General features: G+C 44.3%; 1 protein-coding gene across 9 annotated transcripts in view; it reads left to right on the forward strand.

Moving 5' to 3' along the window:
• Positions 1-1832: 1832 nt before the first annotated feature.
• The window catches only part of WDR31 (WD repeat domain 31), a 30944-nt gene continuing 12296 nt past the window's right edge, over positions 1833-20480 (forward strand). For 3 of the 9 annotated variants that reach the window (XM_070375071.1, XM_070375073.1, XM_070375066.1), the window contains exons 1-10: positions 1833-1958; positions 6009-6136; positions 11057-11200; positions 11632-11764; positions 15264-15338; positions 16261-16405; positions 16513-16613; positions 17751-17818; positions 18772-18913; positions 20317-20479. In XM_070375071.1, the coding sequence (XP_070231172.1) occupies positions 11085-11200; positions 11632-11764; positions 15264-15338; positions 16261-16405; positions 16513-16613; positions 17751-17818; positions 18772-18913; positions 20317-20479 (943 nt within the window). In that variant the 5' untranslated portion in view covers positions 1833-1958; positions 6009-6136; positions 11057-11084. Of the gene's footprint in view, positions 1959-4825; positions 4966-6008; positions 6137-8815; positions 8868-11056; positions 11201-11631; positions 11765-15263; positions 15339-16260; positions 16406-16512; positions 16614-17750; positions 17819-18642; positions 18719-18771; positions 18914-20316; position 20480 lie in introns of those variants that run through there. The other 6 variants (XM_070375070.1, XM_070375072.1, XM_070375067.1 and 3 more) reach the window with 5 other exon arrangements.

Raw genomic sequence — 20480 nt, forward strand, 5'->3', positions numbered from 1 at the left:
GGGCACAAGTTCGGTTCTTGGTCAGATAACTAAGATCCCACATGCCATGCAGTGCACAGAAAAAAATTTTTTTTTAGTTAAAATAGTCTCAGTCATACAGCTGGCATTTGGTGCTATCTATTGGATGGGCCGTGTGTGTTAAACAGGCTAGCTTGGGCTTCTTCCTGTGGTGGCAATATTTCAAGAAGGTGAGAGCAGAAACTACTTGGCATTTGAGGCATAAACTCACCAGACAAGTTCAAGGCCAGCTCTGATAGGAGAAGCTACAAAGAACTTGTGGCCATTTTTAGTCTATCACACTGGGATGATGTTGGCCTGAAGCAGGGTGGTGGGTATAGAGAAGCGGAGAGATTTTTATTTTTTGGATATTTAGGAGTCAGAATTGAGAAGTCTTGGGGATTGTTCTGGAACACAGAGGAGAGGGTGAAATGACAAATGACTCCTAGATCCTTTGGCTTAGGTGATTGATGAATGGTGGTGCCCAGTACTCAGACAGAAAAGAGGAAGAACAGGTTTGGGGGAAGATAATGTTTCCAGTGTGAGTCATGTCAAGGATGAAATGTCTTTTAGACATCTAGGTGGAAGTAGGCAGGAAGCAGGTGGATATGCAGATCGAAGGAGAAGTCTGGCTAGAGATACCAGTTTGGGAATCTCTGGTGCCTTTGGCCTAAGGCATCTTCCAGCGGGTCTGCAAACTCAGAGCTGGAACATATTACCAGGCAGGGAGGGACCTGGTAAGTCAACTCTGTAGCCGCGCTAAGCCTAACCTAGTATCCCAGGCAAAGTAATCAGTCTCTCCTGGTTGAAAGTTGCCAGGCTGTTATGAGAAACAGGGATGAAGTTTCTAGGCAGAGTCCTCGGCTCTGAACTAAGATTAATGTTGTAAATGGCAAGAAGGTAGGTCCCAGCTCCTGTCAGGAGGAAATCTCCTAACAACAGACCACTAACTGATAAAGTAATGAATGTATCGTCACTAAGGGAGCATTAACAGAGGCTAGAGAAACTGTGATGCAGAGGCTTGGAGGGGATTCCCTCTCTGGGTCCAATGATGGACCTCCATGGCCAGCCCTGACACTCTATGAAGGTAAATTTCCCTCACCATCTCAACTTCTGATCCTACAGATACCTAACTTTCAGAAACTCCATGAGTCTTCATTGAAGGCAGTTTTGCTGGGAGATCAGCACTGCAGGAGGCACCTATTAGGGTGCAAAAGAAATGTTGACTAGGGTCCTTGCCATTTATTCATTTGTTTATTCATTCAACACACATTCAACCAGCCGCTAGCAAATCCTGTGCTCTGTACTAGGAACAGAGAGATGACAAGACTCTAATCTAGAAGAAACTCAACTGTAACCACAAAAACTGTCTTGTAGCTGCTGTTAGTTTCTAGAACCGTCTTCCCAATGGATCTCAAGAAGTACTCCAGGGTCTCCTTGCTATGGTGTTGGGCTGTAAAGGTTTGATGAAAGAAAGAAAGAAAGAAAGGAATGGAGGTGTCTGAGACCTGGAGAAATGTACAAGGGAGGGATCTCTGCCTGAGCGGAATAAGGGAAAACTCCTAAGAAATAAAGCAACATCCCTATCTGAATGAATAGTTAAAAAGAAGACATTTATTAAGTGCTTTCTCAGTGGCTATTACAGTGATACATGGTTTCCTTGTATTATACAGATTCTCTGGCATTGGTGATCTTGAACACATCAATCCTATTTTCTGGAACCTTGTCCACGCACTGTTGCAGTAAGAAGGCGGCGGGGCGCTCTCAGCTCAACCCCCGAGAGACGTCAGGCGAGCGGAACCCGGGTTCGGTGGCTGGCGAGGGCGCCCGGAGGGTTTTCGCAGGACTCCAGACCTAGCGACGCGCACTTCGTTGCTAAGGGCGGAGGCGCCGGAGGCTGCGGATGCCGTTGGGTTCGGCGTCCTCGTTGGGCCTCAGCTCCCGGCCCGGCCGGCCCGCCGGTGGGTATGGAGCCCGAGGCGGGAGGAAAGGGCGCAGCTGATGGGAGGGGAAGTGGGAACCCTCGCGCTCTCCGAGCCGAAGCCGCCTGACTGGCCGAAGCGGGGAGGGCGTTCCCGGGGCCCACCTTGGGTTGGGTGGCCTTACATCCAGTCTTGGGTGAACACCCCTCCATCCATTCCCACCCCCCACCCCCCACCCACCCCAGCCTCATCAAAAATAAGCTTTGGCCAAACGCTTAGAAGAGGCGCAGGGCATTTGTGTGATCTGAAAGGAAAAACTGCACAGAGTTTGTCCCCACAATTTGGGGCAACCTTGGGAGTTCTGACGTAGTGCTGATTCCCTAAATGATCTTGGGCAAGACCCTCTTATTCTCTGAGACGCTCTTTCCCCTACCGGTACCATTGGAAGGTCATATCGGACCATTTCCTACTTGCTTCTACCTGTGGTTTTGTTTCTGTTTGAGCTTTGGTTTTAGATTTCTTGGTCTTCCAGAGTGTAGTTTAGATAAGTGCAGAAGGAGATTTGGGGCGAAGGAGGGGGATATGAAATCATCATTTACATGAACAGTGGACCAGTAGTCCAGCTGAATAAGATCCAGTGCCCCAGCTTCACCCCTTTGTGACCTTTGAAAATGGAAAAAAGTGAAAGTGTTAGTCACTGTTTGTGACCCAGTTGACTGCCGCCCAAGCTCCTCTGTCTGTGGAATTCTCCAGGCAAGAATACTGGATGGAGTGTGTTGCTGTTCCCTTCTCCAGGGGATCTAACTGACCCTGGGATCAAACCCGGGTCTTGTGCATTGCAGGCAGATTCCTTACCATCTGAGTCTCCAGTCCCAGTTTCTTTATGGAAAGTGACAGGTGGAAATATTCTGGAGTGTACCAAGGAATGTTGCACTGGAAAGTTAAAAGAGAATTCTCTGAATTATGCTTAGAGTGACCATTGAGGGGCTTTCCTGGCAATTCAGTGGTTAAGGTTTCATGCTTCCACTGCAGGGGGCACAGGTTGGATCCCTGGTGAGGGTTCTAAGATCCCACATGATCCACAGTGAGGCCAAAAAATTAAATAAGATAAAAATTTAAAAATAGAGTGACCACTGAGGATCTTAAAGGCCTTTGGAGAGTAGCTTGGGGCAGAAATGAGTCCTAGGATTCAGATTTAGGCCTGATTTGACCTGGAATCAAGTCCTCTATGTGGAACGGGTCAGAGTAACTGCTACCTGGAAAATCTGTTATTGGACAGTGTTAAACGACCCGAATATTGTTGGGGGCTTCCCAGGTGGCACTAGTAGTAAAGAACCCACCTGCCAATTCAGGAGACATAAGAGACATGCCTTTGATCCCTGGGTTGGAAAGATCTTCTGGAGGAGGGCATAGCAACCCACTCCAGTATTCTTGCCTGGAGAATCCCACGGATTGAGGAGCCTTGTGGGCTATGGTCCACAGGGTTGCAGAGTCAAACACACCTGAAGCAATTTAGCATGTATGCACATATTGTTGCTGCTGCTGCTGCTGCTTCAGTCGTGTCCGACTCTGTGCGACCCCATAGACGGCAGCCCACCAGACTCCCCCGTCCCTGGGATTCTCCAGGCAAGAACACTGGAGTGGGTTGTCATTTCCTTCTCCAACGCATGAAAGTGAAAAGTGAAAGTGAAGTCACTCAGTCGTGTCCGACTTTTAGCGGCCCCATGGACTGCAGCCCACCAGGCTCCTCCGTGCATGGGATTTTCCAGGCAAGAGTACTGGAGTGGGGTGCCATTGCCTTCTCTGCACATATTGTTAGGTCCTTAAAAAAAGCTTGCCAAGCAGACTCTCCCACCTTAGTATTCCATTCATTCATTCATTCAAGAGATATTTGCCTTGCATCTGTTTTCCTAGGCCATGCTTAAAGCGTAAATACAAAAATGAATAAGACATTTTCCTTCCTCTCAAGTATACTGCAGGTTCACAATATAAACTATGGCAGATAACTTGAATAGTGTTTTCATTTCTTAGTCTACAGCAACATGGACATTATCCAAGTACATGTATTTTGTTCTCAAGATTTTAAATCGCCTTGCTATATCATATCTGGGCTTCCCGGGTGGTGCAGTGGTAAAGCATCCTCCTGCAATGCAGAAGGCACAAGAGACGCAGATTCAATCCCTGGGTCAGGAAGATTCCCCCGGAGAAGGATGGCAACCCACTCCAGTATTCTTGACTGGAAAATTCCATGGACAGAGGAGCCTGGCGAGCTACAGTCAGTGGGGATGCAAAGAGTCAGACACAACTGAGCGAGTGGGAGCATCCTTTCCTTTCACATAATATCTAACATAATGAATTCTTAGCCTCAGTCACTCTGGTCAGGAGACATAATTGGCTTCAGTTTAATATACTCCAGACTCACTTTCACATGTGTATACTCTCTGTGTATATTTGTAATGTATGTTTAATATGTGTGTATTAAGAGTAGAATTAATAATAGTGAACATTGCCGCTTTTAGCATTGCTATCTCTGTCAATCCAGTAACCATTCTGGTAGTCATCATTTGTTACTAACAATCTGCAGCTGGAACCAAGAGCTTGAAATGCACTAGCTTTTGCAGAGAGTGAGTATAGTAAGCTGGTAGGGAGCAAAGCCCCTGGAGTCCAAATGCCTGTACTCAGGTTTCAGCTAGGACACTTACTTGCAACTTATGTGTAAACTTGGGCAAGTAATTTAACATCTCTGTGCCTGACTTTTCTCATCTGCAAAATGAAGATAGTAACGTCTATCTCAGAGGCTTGTGGAATAGATTAAATGAGTTAAATATAAAGCGCTTAAAAAAGTCCTTGGCATATTTTAAGTGCTGTTTTAAAAAAATATTTATTTATTTGTTTGGATTTCCCAGGTGGCTCAGTGGAAAAGAATCCCCCTGTGATGCAGGAGACTTGGGTTTGGTCCCTGGGTCAGGAAGATCCCCTGGAAGAGGATGGCAACCCACTCTAGTATTCTTGCCTGGAAAATCCCATGGACAGAGGAGCCTAGCAGGTTGAAGTCCATGGGGTCGCAAAGAGTCGGACCCAACCTAGCTACTAACCAAGAGCAACAGCCAATTTATTTGGTTGCTCTGGGTCTTAGTTTTAGCACACGGGATCTTTAGTTGCGGTGTGTGAGACCTGGTTCCCTGACCAGGGGTGGCATCCTGGCCCTCTGCATTGAGAGCTTGGAGTCTTAGTCATTGGACCACCAGAGATGTCCCTAAGTGCTATTTTTAATCTTCACGGAAGCTGAGTGTAGAGATATTATCCTGTTTTACACATTGGAAACTGAGACTTAGAGAGGTTCAGGAACTTGCCCTAGACTGAACGAAGCAGAACTATAATTCAGACGCAGGCCTCATTTCAAGGCTAATGCGCCTAATGAAATATTATTCTGACTGTTTTGTGCTGCTCTTAGTAATTAGAATAAGATCAATCAATAATTAGAGTTTATCTGAATGCTTAAAATTTAGTTGTTAAAATGCTGTAAAGCTGTTTCTTCTTTGTAGATGTTTATAGTGGAAATTCTGGGCTAGAAGTCAAGAGCTCTACCTAGTTAGAATTTTGAGCAAATGATGTTTCTGCCCATATTCTGCAGATCTTTAAATAAAGAGTTTATATGTGATGATTTTGAGAAACTGTTTCTACTTAAAGTAATATTTTAAAAATTCATACTTAAAGTATTATTTTAAACAGAAGAATTTGCCTTTCTCACAAAAACAGTAAGCTTGGAAGTAAGCAGTCACTCCTGAAGATTTTTGACGAATGAAAATATTACTATGAGTAAAATAAAAATATTTAATGATGAGTTTAAATATATCCTGTTTTGCATATTTAAAAATAGTTGTATAATTAACATTATGGTATAGTTTCCCTAAGTATTGGAAATGTGCAAGTTATAAAATCTTTGAATTTTGCAAGATAAATCTTTGTGAGGGGAAATGACACTTAACAATGTCTTTAACAGTTTCTTATTTACCTTGTAAATCTCCTTTCAGTACAAACATATGGTTAGAGAAGAGATTAATCTAATTGTCTTTTCACTAATTACAGAGATTAGGAAGTGGCTGCCTGAACTATTTTCCAAAGGATAGCTTTACAAAGCAGCAGCTCACCAAGTTTACAAAGTTTACAACTTTACAAATACGGCAGTTCACCAAGAAGATCCCACTGGTTTGGGTGTAAGTAATTCTAAAGATTTTCTTTTCCGTAGATTGTCCCATGAATATGCTTCAGATAGGAAGTATGGCTCTCAGAAGATACCAGCTAAAAATCCAATCAGTTTTAAGCAGAGTCAATCCATTTATAGCATCAGTGACCTAGATCTGTGGGTGGCATCTGTCCTTAGTTTGATGGCAGTGTTAAAAAATGGGTTAGGTTGGCAAATAGGAAGCCCTGCAATCTCATATCTAACTACAGCAGTACAACACTGCAAGCTTTTTGAAAACTATCCTGGAATTTTTCCTGGGGACATATTTGTGGTAACTGAAAAACTAGGTTCCCCTCTTGATGAGTGTCAAGCCAAAAATACACAGCCAAGCCAAAGAGCAGAAGAAAGGATTTACAACTTGCAGCAAGTTGAGAGAACAGGGATACTTGCCCAAACTGTGTCTCTCGGAACAGCAAAACTGGAGAAGTTTTAAGATAAGAGTGCACGCATATATACGAAACGGCTCAGGTGGTGTATGCATATTCATAAGGGGCTTGAGTAGAGGAGAGTTCAGCATAAATTTGGGACACAGGTTGTCAGAGTCACAGCTTTAGTTGATTAAGTCACCAGGGTCAGCAGAGGTCAGCATCATCATTCCTTAAGTACCAGATAGTCTTGTGGTTCGGAGAAGGCAGTGGCACCCCACTCCAGTACTCTTGTCTGGAAAATCCTATGGATGGGGGAGCCTGGTGGGCTACAGTCCATGGGATTGCACAGAGTCGGACACAACTGAGGAGACTTAGCAGCAGCAGCAGCAGTCTTGTGATTGAGTGTTTGAGGGGGTTTGGATCCTGCACTATAGCTCAAGAACGTGCCTCTTGCTATCCTGTACCTTCGAAACAGAACCGGGAGTCCTTTTTTAAAAATTTTAAACATTATCTAGTATTTCAGCTCTGCTGGGTCTTTGTTGCTGCATGGGCTTTCTCTGCTTGTGGTGTGTGGGTTTCTCATTGCAGTAGCTTCTCTTGTTGCAGAGCACAGGTTCTAACAGGCTTCAGTAGTCATGGCTCCCAGGCTCTAAAGCACAGGCTCAGTTGTTGTGATGCACAGGCTTAGTTGCTTTGTGGCATGTGGGATCTTCCTGGACCAAGGGTCAAACCTGTGTTCCCTGCACTGGCAGGGGAATTCCTTACACCTGAGCCACCAGGGAAGCCAAAGAACTGGGAATTTTTACAATTGATTTATCATCTCCCTGGAAAAGGAAATGGCAACCCACTGCATTATTCTTGCCTAGAAAATCCCATGGATGGAGGAGTCTGGGAGGCTACAGTCCATAGAGTTGCAAAGAATCGGACACGACTGAGTGACTTCACTTGATGTGGTCAAGAGCAAGCCTCTGGCCAGGCTTAGATCACAAAATGTCTAGGCCTATAATGGTTCTCTATGTCGAAGAAGTTCCATCTGGTTCTCTTCCTCTGGGAACCCTCTGGTCTATCCGGCAACACTTGTGCTTGTTACAGAGAACCCTACATCATCTGAACTAGAAGAGCCCTTCAGTTCAGTTCAGTCGCTCAGTCGTGTCCAGCTCTTTTCGATCCCATTAACCGCAGCATGCCAGGCCTCCCTGTCCAACACCAACTCCCAGAGTTTACCCAAACCCATGTTCGTTGAGTTGGTGATGCCATCCAGCCATCTCATCCTCTATTGTCCCCTTCTCCTCCTGCCCCCAATCCCTCCCAGCATCAGAGTCTTCTCCGATGAGTCAACTCTTTGCATGAGGTGGCCAAAGTTTTGGAGTTTCAGCTTTAGCATCATTCCTTCCAAAGAAATCCCAGGGCTGATCTCCTTCAGAATGGACTGGTTGGATCTCCTTGCAGTCCAAGGGACTCTCAAGAGTCTTCTCCAATACCACAGTTCAAAAGCATCAATTCTTCGGCACTCAGCTTTCTTCACAGTCCAATTCTCACATCCAGAGCCCTTAGGTTTGCTGTTTCACAACACATGTGTCTGTCACATCGTGCAAGCCGCTTGAAGTACAGAGAAGGATATGAGAGTCCCTCGTCTTACAGAGCATCCAGTCTGCTCGTAATCTTGGAGTCTGGTGTCCGTGTTTATGCATTAGAGGAGGAGCTCCACGACACACAATACACGTGAGACAAGGCGAGCCTGGCGCCAGAGCCCAGAGCTCTTGATGCCACTCGCCGTGTTCTGTCCACTGCATTTGCTTCTGTCCCTTGTCAACTTAAAGAATATTCACCACCTAAAAGTTGAGAGTTACGTTTTATTCGGTAGGAATTTTTAGGACTTCATGCTCGGGAGGCGACATTTCAAGTAATCCCAAGAGAACTATTCCAAGGAGGCGAAGGGGTGAGCTCAGATGTATAGGAGTTTTGCAATAAAGGGCAGGTAGTCTGAACATCAAAAAATTATTGTTAATTAAAGAAAACCACACACACAAACAAAAAAAAGAAAACCAGATGCATCAAGTTAGGGAATTTAGCACTTTTCTATGTATGGGAAAATGCAAGAGTCTGGGCTCACTGAAATCATTCCTTGGATCTGCAGGATACTTTTCCTATCCTGAATTTCCTCAGGACTCACCAGCTCACCGTAGTCTGTGGCTGCAACTCCTGATGACTGTGACATCCTTTGTTTCCCGATATGGCAGGAAATAGTCCATTTCTCACTGGTTACCTGTTCTTTTCAGGAGGTCAATTCTGGCAGCTTTCAAATGTAGGCTGAAATTCTTCTGGAAAGCTGTGGTGGGTTTTTTGTTGTTTTTTAAGTGTTTTGTGTTTTCATCTATTTTGTTGAAGTATAGTTGGTTTACAATGTGGTGTTTATTTCTGCTCTACAGTAAAGCAATTGTTATGCATATATATACACATACTCGTTTTCATTCTGGTCTGTCACCGAATGTCGGCTGTAGTTCCCTGTGTGATACAGCAGGACCTCGGTGCTCATCCATCCTGTGTGTGACCATCTGCACCTGCTAGTCCCGAACTCCCAGTGCATTGCTGCCCACGTCTGTTCTCTGTGTCTGTCAGTCTACTTCTGCTTTGTAGGTAGGCTCATGTGTGTCATATTTCAGATTCCGTGTATAAGTGATAACATACGGGATCACTTCCTCTTTCTGACTTACTTCACCAAGTGTGATCATCTCTAGTTGCATTCACACTGATGCAGATGGCATTATTTCATTCATTTTTGTGGCTGAGTAATATTCCATTGTGTGTCTATGTACTACATCTTCTTTATGCATTCATATGTCAGTGGGCATTTAGGTTGTTTTTATCTTGGCTATTATAAATGGTGTTGCCATGAACATTAGGGTACACTTATATTTTCAAATTATGGCTTTCTCCATATATATGCCCAGGAATGGAATTGCAGGATCACATGGCAACTCTATCTTTAGTTTTTGAGGGACCTCCATAGAGTGGAAAACTGTGGGGTTTTTTTAAAGGTAAGGATATGGGACTTCCCTGGTGGTCCAATGGTTAAGACTCTGAGCTTCCGCTGCAGGGATCCTGGGTTTGATCCCTGGTCTGGGAACTAGGATCCTGCATGGAGAATACTTGGTGAGTTTTAGCTGCTATTTCTCGTTATAGACTCTTCTTCCTAGAACTAGGTAGGCTCATCATTCCCATAAGAAACTCGTCTCCTAGCATTTCTTTAAGCAGAGCCCTGGAAGAGATGGTGACTGGATACTCCCACCTCTACCCTCTGCCATCTCAGGGGACAGCTAATTGAGTAGCAGACGAACGTTACCCAGAGTAGCTGAGACTAGGTCCTAGTCATGTACCTGCAGTCCCATCAGATGTCCACACTGGCCACATATTCTGATCTTGACACTAAAACCGAGATATTTTAAAAATATTTACTTATTAACTCTTTTAAAAATAATAAACCTTATTGCATGTAAACATAAATAATTTTATGAAAAATAAATATACTTTTGAAAACACACAAAAATGTTTGATTGGAAGAGAACAGTATTGTTTTACATTTTTGCAAATCTCTTTACTGTTTGGCTTAAACAGAAGACAGTTGGATCCTCATGTCTGCTTCTGCATTCAATCTATTGCAGTATGTTGTTTGCATTGTAGTATAAGCAGAAAGTCAGGACTCACATGGAGACGTAGTTGGGAAAAGGATTTCACAGATTCCCTGCAAGGGTCTCAGGAACCCCCAGCAGTCCTGAGATCACACTGTGAGACCTGCCGGTCAGGTCATTACCTGTATTGTCTCCCGCGTCTCATTCTTATTACAGAATAACCTCATGACCCTGGAAAGTATTTAATAGCAGTCCCACAAGCTAGGAAGGTTATGGCCTTTTAGAATAACTAAAGCTCTTCTTCAAGAAGCTTACTGGTATAGATTGTTTTTTTTTTTTTTTTTGGCCTTGCCTCAAAACTTATGGGATCTCAATAAGTGAAAGCGCCAAATCCTAACCAGTGGACCACCAGGGAATTCCCAGTACTTCATTCCTTTTAATGGCTGAAAAATGTTCCATGGTATGCGTAAACCACATTTTGTTTATTCATCCATTGATGGACACTTGGGTTGTTGCTAGCTTTTGACTGTTGTGAACAGTGCTGCTCTGAACATACATGTTTAAATTTTGGATTGAACACCTGTTTTCAATTCTTCGGACTATATACCCAGGAGTAGAATTGTTGGATCACATAGTGATTCTATATTTGACTTACTGGGGAGCATCTTAATATTTTTAAAGTTAGTTTTGTTTTTGTTTATCTGCAAATGCTGTATGGTGGGATGGTGCCTTCCCAGGGCCATAAGAGTGTGAGGCAGGGAAAGGAGGAAAACCAAATGCCTACAGTTAGTCTTTTTAAAAAAAAAAAAAAAAAAGGTTTTAGCATAACCATAATACCTGCCGTTCTTGTGCCTCCCAGAGTTAACAGTGTGTATTCTTCTTTTTACCAAACAGGGAACACAACTTCCAGCAGCCCCAAGGGATGCTGCTACTCAGGTGCCATCTGAAACGAGCTCTTCCCCAGAAGGTCTCGTGCAGGTTCTGTGCAGTGATGGGGAAACTGCAGAGCAAATTCAAACACAGCACTTACAAATACAGGTATAGCAGTCTGCCCTCGGGTGGGATCCCCAGTTTTGTGCCCCATGACAATTCTTTCCTATAGAAAGAGAAGGCCTGGAGCCATCGTTGATGCTCTCCCTGAACAGTCAGTTTGGTCTGTTTCCTTTTGGATAAGAAACATCTTAGTTGCTAGTGCCTACAGCCGCATGGCGAGGGGTCCCACATCTTTGGGAATCATCTCTAGAGCAAGCAAAGACTCTGGGTTTCTTCCTTCATCAGACCCCAGTCACCCACTCATTCTGAGCATTTACAGAGTTAATAGTGCCATTTCTGGTGACATCAGTGTGTCTCCTTTCTCTACTCCCTTTCTGTCTTTCTCCTCAGCCTGGCCTTGTGGTCCACACTCTGTTCCCCTTGCTCCACTGTGCACCCTACACCGTGGGGCTCCTCATTTTCCATCCTCTCTTTAGCAGGCCTGATGGATTTATCGAAGAGAAGATTCAAACTAAAGCCTTTCAAGAGTATAGCCCAGCTCACGTGGATACCGTCTCTGTTGTTGCTGCTCTGAACTCAGACCTCTGTGTCTCCGGAGGAAAAGATAAGGTGGGGTTTGCAGTGCTTCCCAGGGAACCAGCTTATTGCAGAGAAGGGCAGATGTTTGGAAAGGAAGTGCTGGCTTTTCATTTCCGGCAGCAGGGTTGAATAGTGTAAAAATATGCGCTTTAGAGTTAAAAAGACTGGGTTTAAATTCCTAGTCTGCCGCTTCCTGTTACTTTGGGCAAGTCTTTCCATTTTCTTGAGCTTCAGGCTCCTTATTATTAAATGCGGGTAGTAATGCCAACCACCCAGGGTAGTTGTGAGGATTAAATGGGAATGCCCTCAGCACTCTGCAAGACCACCCACATGCTTCTTATAAATGACAAATATTACTCCAGCCTATCCATTTTTACACCTGCATGCACACAGGAGTTATTTATCAGCAAAAGGAAAGTTCTAGTCTCTTTTATGCATCTCTTTTGCCAAAACATCTACCAATACTTAGAGACTGCTCCCATTTTCAGTGTAAATCTGGTTGCTTTATCTCCCTCATACCTGGATCTGTCATAGCACTCAGACCTAGGCTCTTGCTAGCAGAAATGCTGATTCTTTCATAACAAATAATGCCTCTAATCTTCAATGGCCATTTAGAATCTTCAGATTTCATTTTCATACTGTATTTCACTGATTCTAAGATGTGCGTGTTTCCACATTTTAACACCTCTGAAATCAGGATGCATCTAGAAATTGATAATAACATCATTTAATTGGCAGCATTTTGTTTTAACATCTAGACATGAAATTATATTTCTATGATCCTCAGCTGTGAGGGGTAGATGGTGCGAGGATTAGCCTCTCTATTTTGCAGGTTATGAAACTGGGATTTAACTAGGTCATAGTACTGAACTACAGAGATGGGCCAGAGAATGCTTCTGAATCCTGTTTAGGGGGAGAAATACAACAAAATACTAAAATGTATTCCTGGAAAAAGGATGGGAAGACAGTTTTCATAATGATTCTCTCTGGCAGATGGGATTATGGATGAGATTTTTTGAAATTAAAAAAAAAGTATGGGGACTTCCCTGGTGATCCAGTGGCTAAGACTCTATGCTCATAATGCAGGGGGCCTGGGTTCGAGCCCTGGTCTGTGAACTCTATCCCACGTGGTGCAACTAAAGACCCTGCGTGCTGCAGTGAAGAGTGAAGATCTCACACGCCTCAACTAAGACATGTCGCAGCCAAATAAATAAATATTAAAGAAATAAATGATCTGTTTCACAACAGTGTAAATGTACTTTTATTTTTTTGGCCATGCCACATGGCGCGTGAGATCTTAGTTCGCCAGTTCAGTTCAGTCACTCAGTCGCGTCCGACTCTTTGCAACCCCATGGACTGCAGCACGCCAGGCCTCCCTGTCCATCACCAACTCCTGGAGTTTATTCAAACTCATGTCCATTGGGTCGGTGACACCATCCAACCATCTCATCTTCTGTCGTCCCCTTCTCCCACCTTCAATCTTTCCCAGCATCAGGGTCTTTTCAAATGAGTCAGTTCTTCGCATCAGGTGGCCAAAGTATTGGAGTTTCAGCTTTAGCATCAGTACCTCCAATGAATATTCAGGACTGATCTCCTTTAGGATGGACTGGTTGGATCTCCTTGCAGTCCAAGGGACTCTCAAGAGTCTTCTCCAACACCACAGTTCAAAAGCATCAGTTCTTTGGTGCTCAGCTTTCTTTATAGTCCAACTCTCACATGCATACATGACTACTGGAAAAACCATAGCTTTGACTATACAGACCTTTGTTGGCAAAGTAATGTCTCTACTTTTGAATATGCTATCTAGGTTGGTCATAACTTTCCTTCCAAGGAGCAAGTGTCTTTGAATTTCATGGCTGCAGTCACCATCTGCAGTGATTTTGGAGCCCCCCAAAATAAAGTCTGACACTGTTTCCCCATCTATTTGCCATGAAGTGATGGGACCGGATGCCATGATCTTAGTTTTCTGAATGTTGAATTTTAAGCCAACTTTTTCACTCTCCTCTTTCACTTTCATCAAGAGGCTCTTCAGTTCCTCTTTGTTTTCTCCCGTAAGGGTGGTGTCATCTGCATATCTGATGTTATTGATATTTCTCCGGCAATCTTGATTCCAGCTTGTGCTTCCTCCAGCCCAGCATTTCTCATGATGTACTCTGCATATAAGTTAAAAAAGCAGGGTGACAATATACAGCCTTGACGCACTCCTTTCCCGATTTGGAACCAGTTTGTTGTTCATGTCCAGTTCTAACTGTTGCTTCCTGACCTGCATACAGATTTCTCAGGAGGCTGTTCAGGTGGTCTGGTATTCCCATGTCTTTAAGAATTTTTACAGTTTGTTGTGATACACACAGTCAAAGGCTTTGGCATAGTCAATAAAGCAGAAGTAGATGTTTTTCTGGAGCTCTCTTGATTTTTCAATGATCCAGCGGATGTTGGCAATTTGATCTCTAGTTCCTCTGCCTTTTCTAAAGCCAGCTTGAACATCTGGAAGTTCACAGTTCACATACTGCTGAAGCTTGGCTTGGAGAATTTTGAGCATTACTTTGCTAGCATGTGACATGAGTACAATTGTGCGGTAGTCTGAACATTCTTTGGCATTGCCTTTCTTTGGGATTGGAATGAAAACTGACCTTTTCCAGTCCTGTGACCACTGCTGAGTTTTCCAAATTTGCTGGCATATTGAATGCAGCACTTTCACAGCATCATCTTTTAGGATTTGAAATAGCCAGGGATCAAACCCATGCCCCCTGCACTGGAAGTGCAGAATCATAACCCCTGGACCACCAGGGAATTCCCTGAATATACTTTTTTTTTTTTTTTTTAACAGCACTGTGCAGTTTTATTAACCATTCAAGTACAGTAGCGTCTGTAAGATCGGGACAGAATTGGGATTTAAAAGTGAACATATTCAGCATCTAACAATTTGAAAGAAGCCACTACATACTCTTTTCACAGACATGTTTCCACGGAGCCAATACAGTACTAGCCATTAACCCAGCACACCAGGTGTACTGAAGTATAAAAGATGCAACAAGAAAAATAGCTACATTAGAAAGACTTCAACACTTTAGAAAAAGAATAAAACACTTTTCGTTTCTCCCCTTCAGCCCCTAAAACAACATCATACTGTCTGGATCTACCTATACAGTCCTACATCACTGAATATACTTTTAACACTACTAAATTATACATCTAAAAATGATTAAGATGGTAATTTTTTTTTTTTAAGTAGAGAGAAAAAATCTAATCCCATGTAGATTTTCCTTCAGCATCTACACCCAGAACCTCAAACTAAACCAGATGCCCCTGGGGAGTGTTATCCCAAACCCGTCATTAAGGCCCAGACGCTTCCGTGGAGTGGCCCAGTGGCTGTGGAAGAGACAGAGAGCTCAAACTTGGGGAGCATGAGGAGCTACAATAAAACCTTGGTAGAAATGGAGAAATTAGGTAGAGAACAAGATAAAGGCTTGTAGTTTCAGCTAAACAAAAAAAATCAATTAAACTAAAATATTCTACTGACTCTCTGCAGACAGCTGTGGCCTATAACTGGAGAACTGGGAATGTGGTGAAAAGGTTCAAAGGACATGAGCGTGAAATCACCAAGGTAATTGTCATATGATCAGCATCACGAGGAAATTTGGAATTGAATAAAGGAACGCCTGTAGCTCTCGGTAGTAAGAGTCGTTGAATATTTCAGTATTAAGGAAAAATGCAGAGGTTTCATTTGACGTCACCATGGGAAGCCCCACTCGTACCAGAGCAAACCATTCACTCAGCTACAGTCACAGGCATAGTAGACACAGTTTTTGTCACCGTTAAGCTCTTCCTGGGTAGCGCTAACCCACCTGCCAGTGCAGGAGATGTAAGAGACATGGGTTTGATCCCTGGGTTGGGAAGATCCCCTGGAGGAAGGCATGGCAACCTACTCCAGTATTCTTGCCTGGAGAATCCCAGGGACAGAGGAGCCTGGTGGGCTACGGTCCATAGTGTTGCAAAGAGTTGGACACGACTGAATCAACTTAGCACATAGCACAGCACAGGTAGTAAATAGAGAACAGCTGAGATTAACTCCCCCTGCCCTGTCCTAACTCACCAGGGTCATGTATCGAAGCCTTACTAAGTGTTTACTCTAGTTAAGAAAATGACACACTCTCCATACTGAGGAAACTTTTAGTCTAGTTGGGGAAATTTTTTAAAAGCCAGAAACAGGTAAATAATTAATTGTTAAAGAGCATGACAGAGTAGACTGAGATTCCAGCAAAAATGATGGAGAATGTCAGATTATGTAACTCCCCTCTCTGAAGTCCACCTACATGAACCAAAAATTGAGAAGCAAACTCCACCATAATGAGACAGTATCAGCGACAGCCACAGAGCACAGACTCTGTTTACCTGCCAGATACAGTGCATTCTGAACCAGCCTGAGAGCGAACACCAGGCTCTAGCACTTTTATCTCCAGGCTTTTTCCATTTTTAACGTCCAAACAAGCACACTAGAGCTCTTTTTTTTTTTTTTTTTTGAGCAGATAGCGTGTATTTACAAATCAAGCCAGTTCTTCAGCGCCTCTCGCGATAAGATGGTCATGATGTGGGACTTGCAGAGCTCCTCACAGCCGAGACAGCAGTTTTCTGGCCACACCATGGTGGTCACTGGACTGACGGTGAGTCCAGGTGAGGTTAAAGCCAACGTCTTCCCAACACCAATACTGTGGTACTTTTCTGAAAAGCCCTGTCCCAAGTCCATTTCATGGACCATGTTCTTGCCATTTTTCCCTAAGATTCATCACATCTGTGTACCGGCTCCCGTGACAACACCCTGCTGTTGTGGGATGTGGGGACTGGACAGTGTGCAGAGAGAGCTTCAGTCTCCAGGAACCTGGTACGAACTCAAACTTGGTCCAGAGGAGGGCAACAGAAGGGAGCCTGGGGTGAGGAAGAGCCCAGGAGAGAGATGTGGAGACTGCATGACCAGGCCTTAGAGTCTTGGGTCCTAATTACTGCTCACCCTAACTAAGGTCTTCTGCTCCAGAGAACAACTCCACTAGTTTATATTGGAGTTTTAAATGGTGTCCTCACTTATGCCTTCAAAACATAGTTATTCCATATCGTCTGTGGGCCAGGCACTGTGCCAGAAGCAGGGTTAGTGGCCCAGGGCTTGGTTCCTGGCCTCCAGAAGCTCACAGTTTATGCTTATCATGTGTTCAGTATATGTAACATTATGCAGAGAAATTAGCATGACCTTTTGCTATTTGTATAATTTGATTTGCTTATGAAGACCAGTGTTTGCCGGTAGCAGACTGATGTCAACTCCACTGCCTATGAGGTTAGTCATACCTGGGTTTAAAGCATGGATACATCACTTTTTAGCTGTATTAACCCAAGAAAGTTACTAGAAGTCTCGGTGTCTTCATTTATAAAATGGGGAGAACTGTATCACCCGACATGGCAGTGTCCTATAGTGGTTGTCAGACGTTAGTCACGTGATCTTTTCGAGTTTTGAAGACAACTGCCAGTGGCAAGCTGTGCTCGCCTGTGCCCTCCGTATTTGTGTAGGCTGCTGGAAGAAGTGAAAACCGTGTTGCCTCGGGTTGTTTTGAAAACTGTTTCACGCCTATCCAGCAGGGGGCTGCAGGGATAAAGGGAAACAGGGACACGCTTCCTGAACCCGAGGAGGCCTCAAGTTAGTGTTTAATCGGTCCCACTTGAAAGCAGAGGCCGCTCTCCTTAGCTGCCACTCGGCCAGCGGTGTTTGGGTTTCAGACACTCTGAGAGTGCTGCATGCATTTCGAGGCTCACGCCTGGTCCAGGTGCTTCCGTTGCTGCTGATAACGTAGGAGCTGCAGCTTGAGCATGACCGGTGGGCCTCTGCACCACATAAAATCCCTCTGAAGTCAGATGTGCTAGGCTCAGCATCCTTGAGAAGTGATGACAGGGATGCTCTTTAGTGACATTTACAGAAATTACAGCGGAGAAATGGCATGGTGTGGAGAAGTTTTGAAACTTTTGCTTTTTCCAGGTCACTCACTTGTGCTGGGTCCCCCGAGAACATTACATACTCCAGACCTCTGAGGATAAAACCATCAGGTGGGCTTACTGAGCAGCAGTGCAGGTGTTTCTGGTGAAGGTCTATGGCTCCCGTGCTTACCTGACTCTCTTCCTGCTCTGCTTCTCCGCGTTGCTGTGCCTTGCCCAGGGCCTTCCCCTCCTCTGCACTTTGCCAGTGCTGGTGTCTCTCTGATCTGGCCCCGCAGATCACCTGGATAGAGGTTAAATGGCAGGAGGTCAGCTTGTTCTGGCTGGTTTTTAGAAGCAGCTGATTCTGCCATCCCTGACTGTGGGAACGTGTTCATTAACCTCAGGGTCCGTTGCTTGCTTGTCCCACCCCTTAAAGTGGCCCTTACTGGGCTCCAGGTGTTCTCAATCACCCAGCCCTCAGAATCACCATCAGGGAAGTCAAATGAAGTAAATCCTTCTTAGACTAGAAAGCATGACCAGAAACATTGGATCTCAAGAGATTCTTCTTAGAAAATGGTAGGAAGAAGATAAAGAAGTAAAATTGAGACAAGAGGTAAAACAAAACGGTCCCCAGTTGACCCCATGGGTCAGTTGGCCAAGTCCTATAAATCTTCTGTGTCTGACTCTGGAATGATGCCTGCTTCTCTCCATCATGATGTGTATCTTTGAAAATTTTTATTAAATCACAGGCACAGAAATATTCTCTCTTGTCTGTTGAAAGTAGTACCCCAAGGGACCAAATTAACAAATTAACTTGAACAATTAAGATGCGTGGTCTAAATTCCCATTAATTAGATCTCAAAATAGAAAGAACTCAGATGTCATTCAGTTTGGTTATTTCCTGACAGCTTTACCATCCCTGAGATTGATCTGGTTCATGTTGCTGTTTTTAGGTAAATCCCAGCGTTCCGTTCTGACTTGCCAAAGCCCGCAAAGAGCCAAGACTTCAGCGTTCACAGGCAATTACAGGTGCATTTCAGCACATTTACTGCAAACTCATTCGCTGCCGTAATTTCTTTCAGACTGTGGGACAGTCGGGGGCTGCAGGTAGTTCATACATTTCCCACCCAGCAGCACATCCAGACGTACTGCGAGGTCAGTGAGGATGGGCACAAGTGTGTCTCCTGCAGCAGCGGCTTTGAAGGGGAAGGCTGTGAAGCGACGGTGAGAAACTGTGGGGTCCAGGTGTCGGGGTGCTGACGAGAAATGACTTCCTCTCGCCTCCTGCCTGTCCTGAGCTATACAGGCAGGCTCTACTAAAGTCTCAGGCCTATTCCAAGTGCAATCTATACATGATCCTTGGCATTCTGGATGCTTCTTTCAAGAAAACTCCATTGCCTAAGCTCTCTGCATCAGTCATAGAAAAGAGAAATGTGATGGGAGTCAAGACAGGAAGGCGTTAGACACAGAACCACCTGCTAATGTCCCTGATCCCAGTAGAATTTAGAAAAGGGATGAACTGATTGAAGAATCAAGTGTGTTCCCGTTGCACATGTGGTCACAGTAAAGGAATTCAAGTTCTTTGGGAAGTTTGGGGCTCTAGTGTTGGTCAAGGGCCCACTGCATCCTGAACCCCTATACCTTTCCTTGCAGTTAATTTCAGGGTAGATTGCCTTGGCTCCTCCAGAGTACCTTGGATTTCTCACAGTAAAATATTAGTTAAAAGATTTATCTAGTATCCAAACTAGATACTAGTATCTAGTATCCAGGACAACTACAACTCCCATTTTATTGGACATTATGTGCAAGGCACTGGGCTGAGCTTATCATGTGCATCATCTCATTTAATCCTTAAACAATCTTGCTAGTTCAGTATTATTATAATTCCCATTTTACAGATGGGGAAATAGAGGCATGGCAAGTTGAAATCTCTTGTACAAGACCACACTTCTCATAAGTGGTAGGTTAAAGTGTTGAATTCCAGGCTTCTGATGTAGCATTTCTTCTCCAAGCTAAGCATTTGCATTTCCAGCTCCTACAATTATTCCTCGGACAGCGACTCAGTGTCCAGAGATTTCATTATTTTTTTGGACACAATTCCATATGCTCTTGTTTGTGAACATTATTCTCTTAAGTGTAGTCTGATTAGTATCAACAGGAGTGGACTGGCAGAACTGTCGTCTCCCTTGTTATAGAATCTAGTCTTCCTATACCAAGAGTCAGTGTCTTGGTATTAAATCAGAAGGTCTGAACCTGTATATACTTATGAGAAGCTGTTCCTAACTGTGGGGTCTCCATGGGACCCACAGATGCCAGGAGGCTGGTATAAGGCCACTCGACCTGTCGTAGAAAATAGGCCACCCCCTTCTGTACTCCCACTGTGCTGCCATGATGATAATGAAAAAGGCAACAACCTCTGGTTAAACCATCTTTAACCTAGCTTGTTTGACACATAGTCACTGCCTGAGGGATGGATGGATGGGAGGGATGAAGATAAGGGTGTCTGTGAGGAGGTAGGTTGAGGGAATAGGGGCATCATGAGAGGCTGTGGAGAGGATACTAGAGAATGAAGCATGTCTGAAGCTGGGAAATATGTATGCAAGCTAGCCCCTGTCATTACTTTGCAGCTGTGGGACCTGAGGCAGACACGGAGCAGAATCTGTGAGTACAGGGGACATTTCCAGACTGTTGCGTCCTGTATCTTTCTACCCAGAGCTTTAGCCGCGATGCCTGCAATTGCTACCTCATCACATGACTGCAAGGTGAAGATCTGGAATCAAGACACTGGAGG

The sequence above is a fragment of the Bos mutus genome, chromosome 8 (genome assembly GCF_027580195.1).
Source record: "Bos mutus isolate GX-2022 chromosome 8, NWIPB_WYAK_1.1, whole genome shotgun sequence".
NCBI classification, from domain to species: domain Eukaryota; kingdom Metazoa; phylum Chordata; class Mammalia; order Artiodactyla; family Bovidae; genus Bos; species Bos mutus.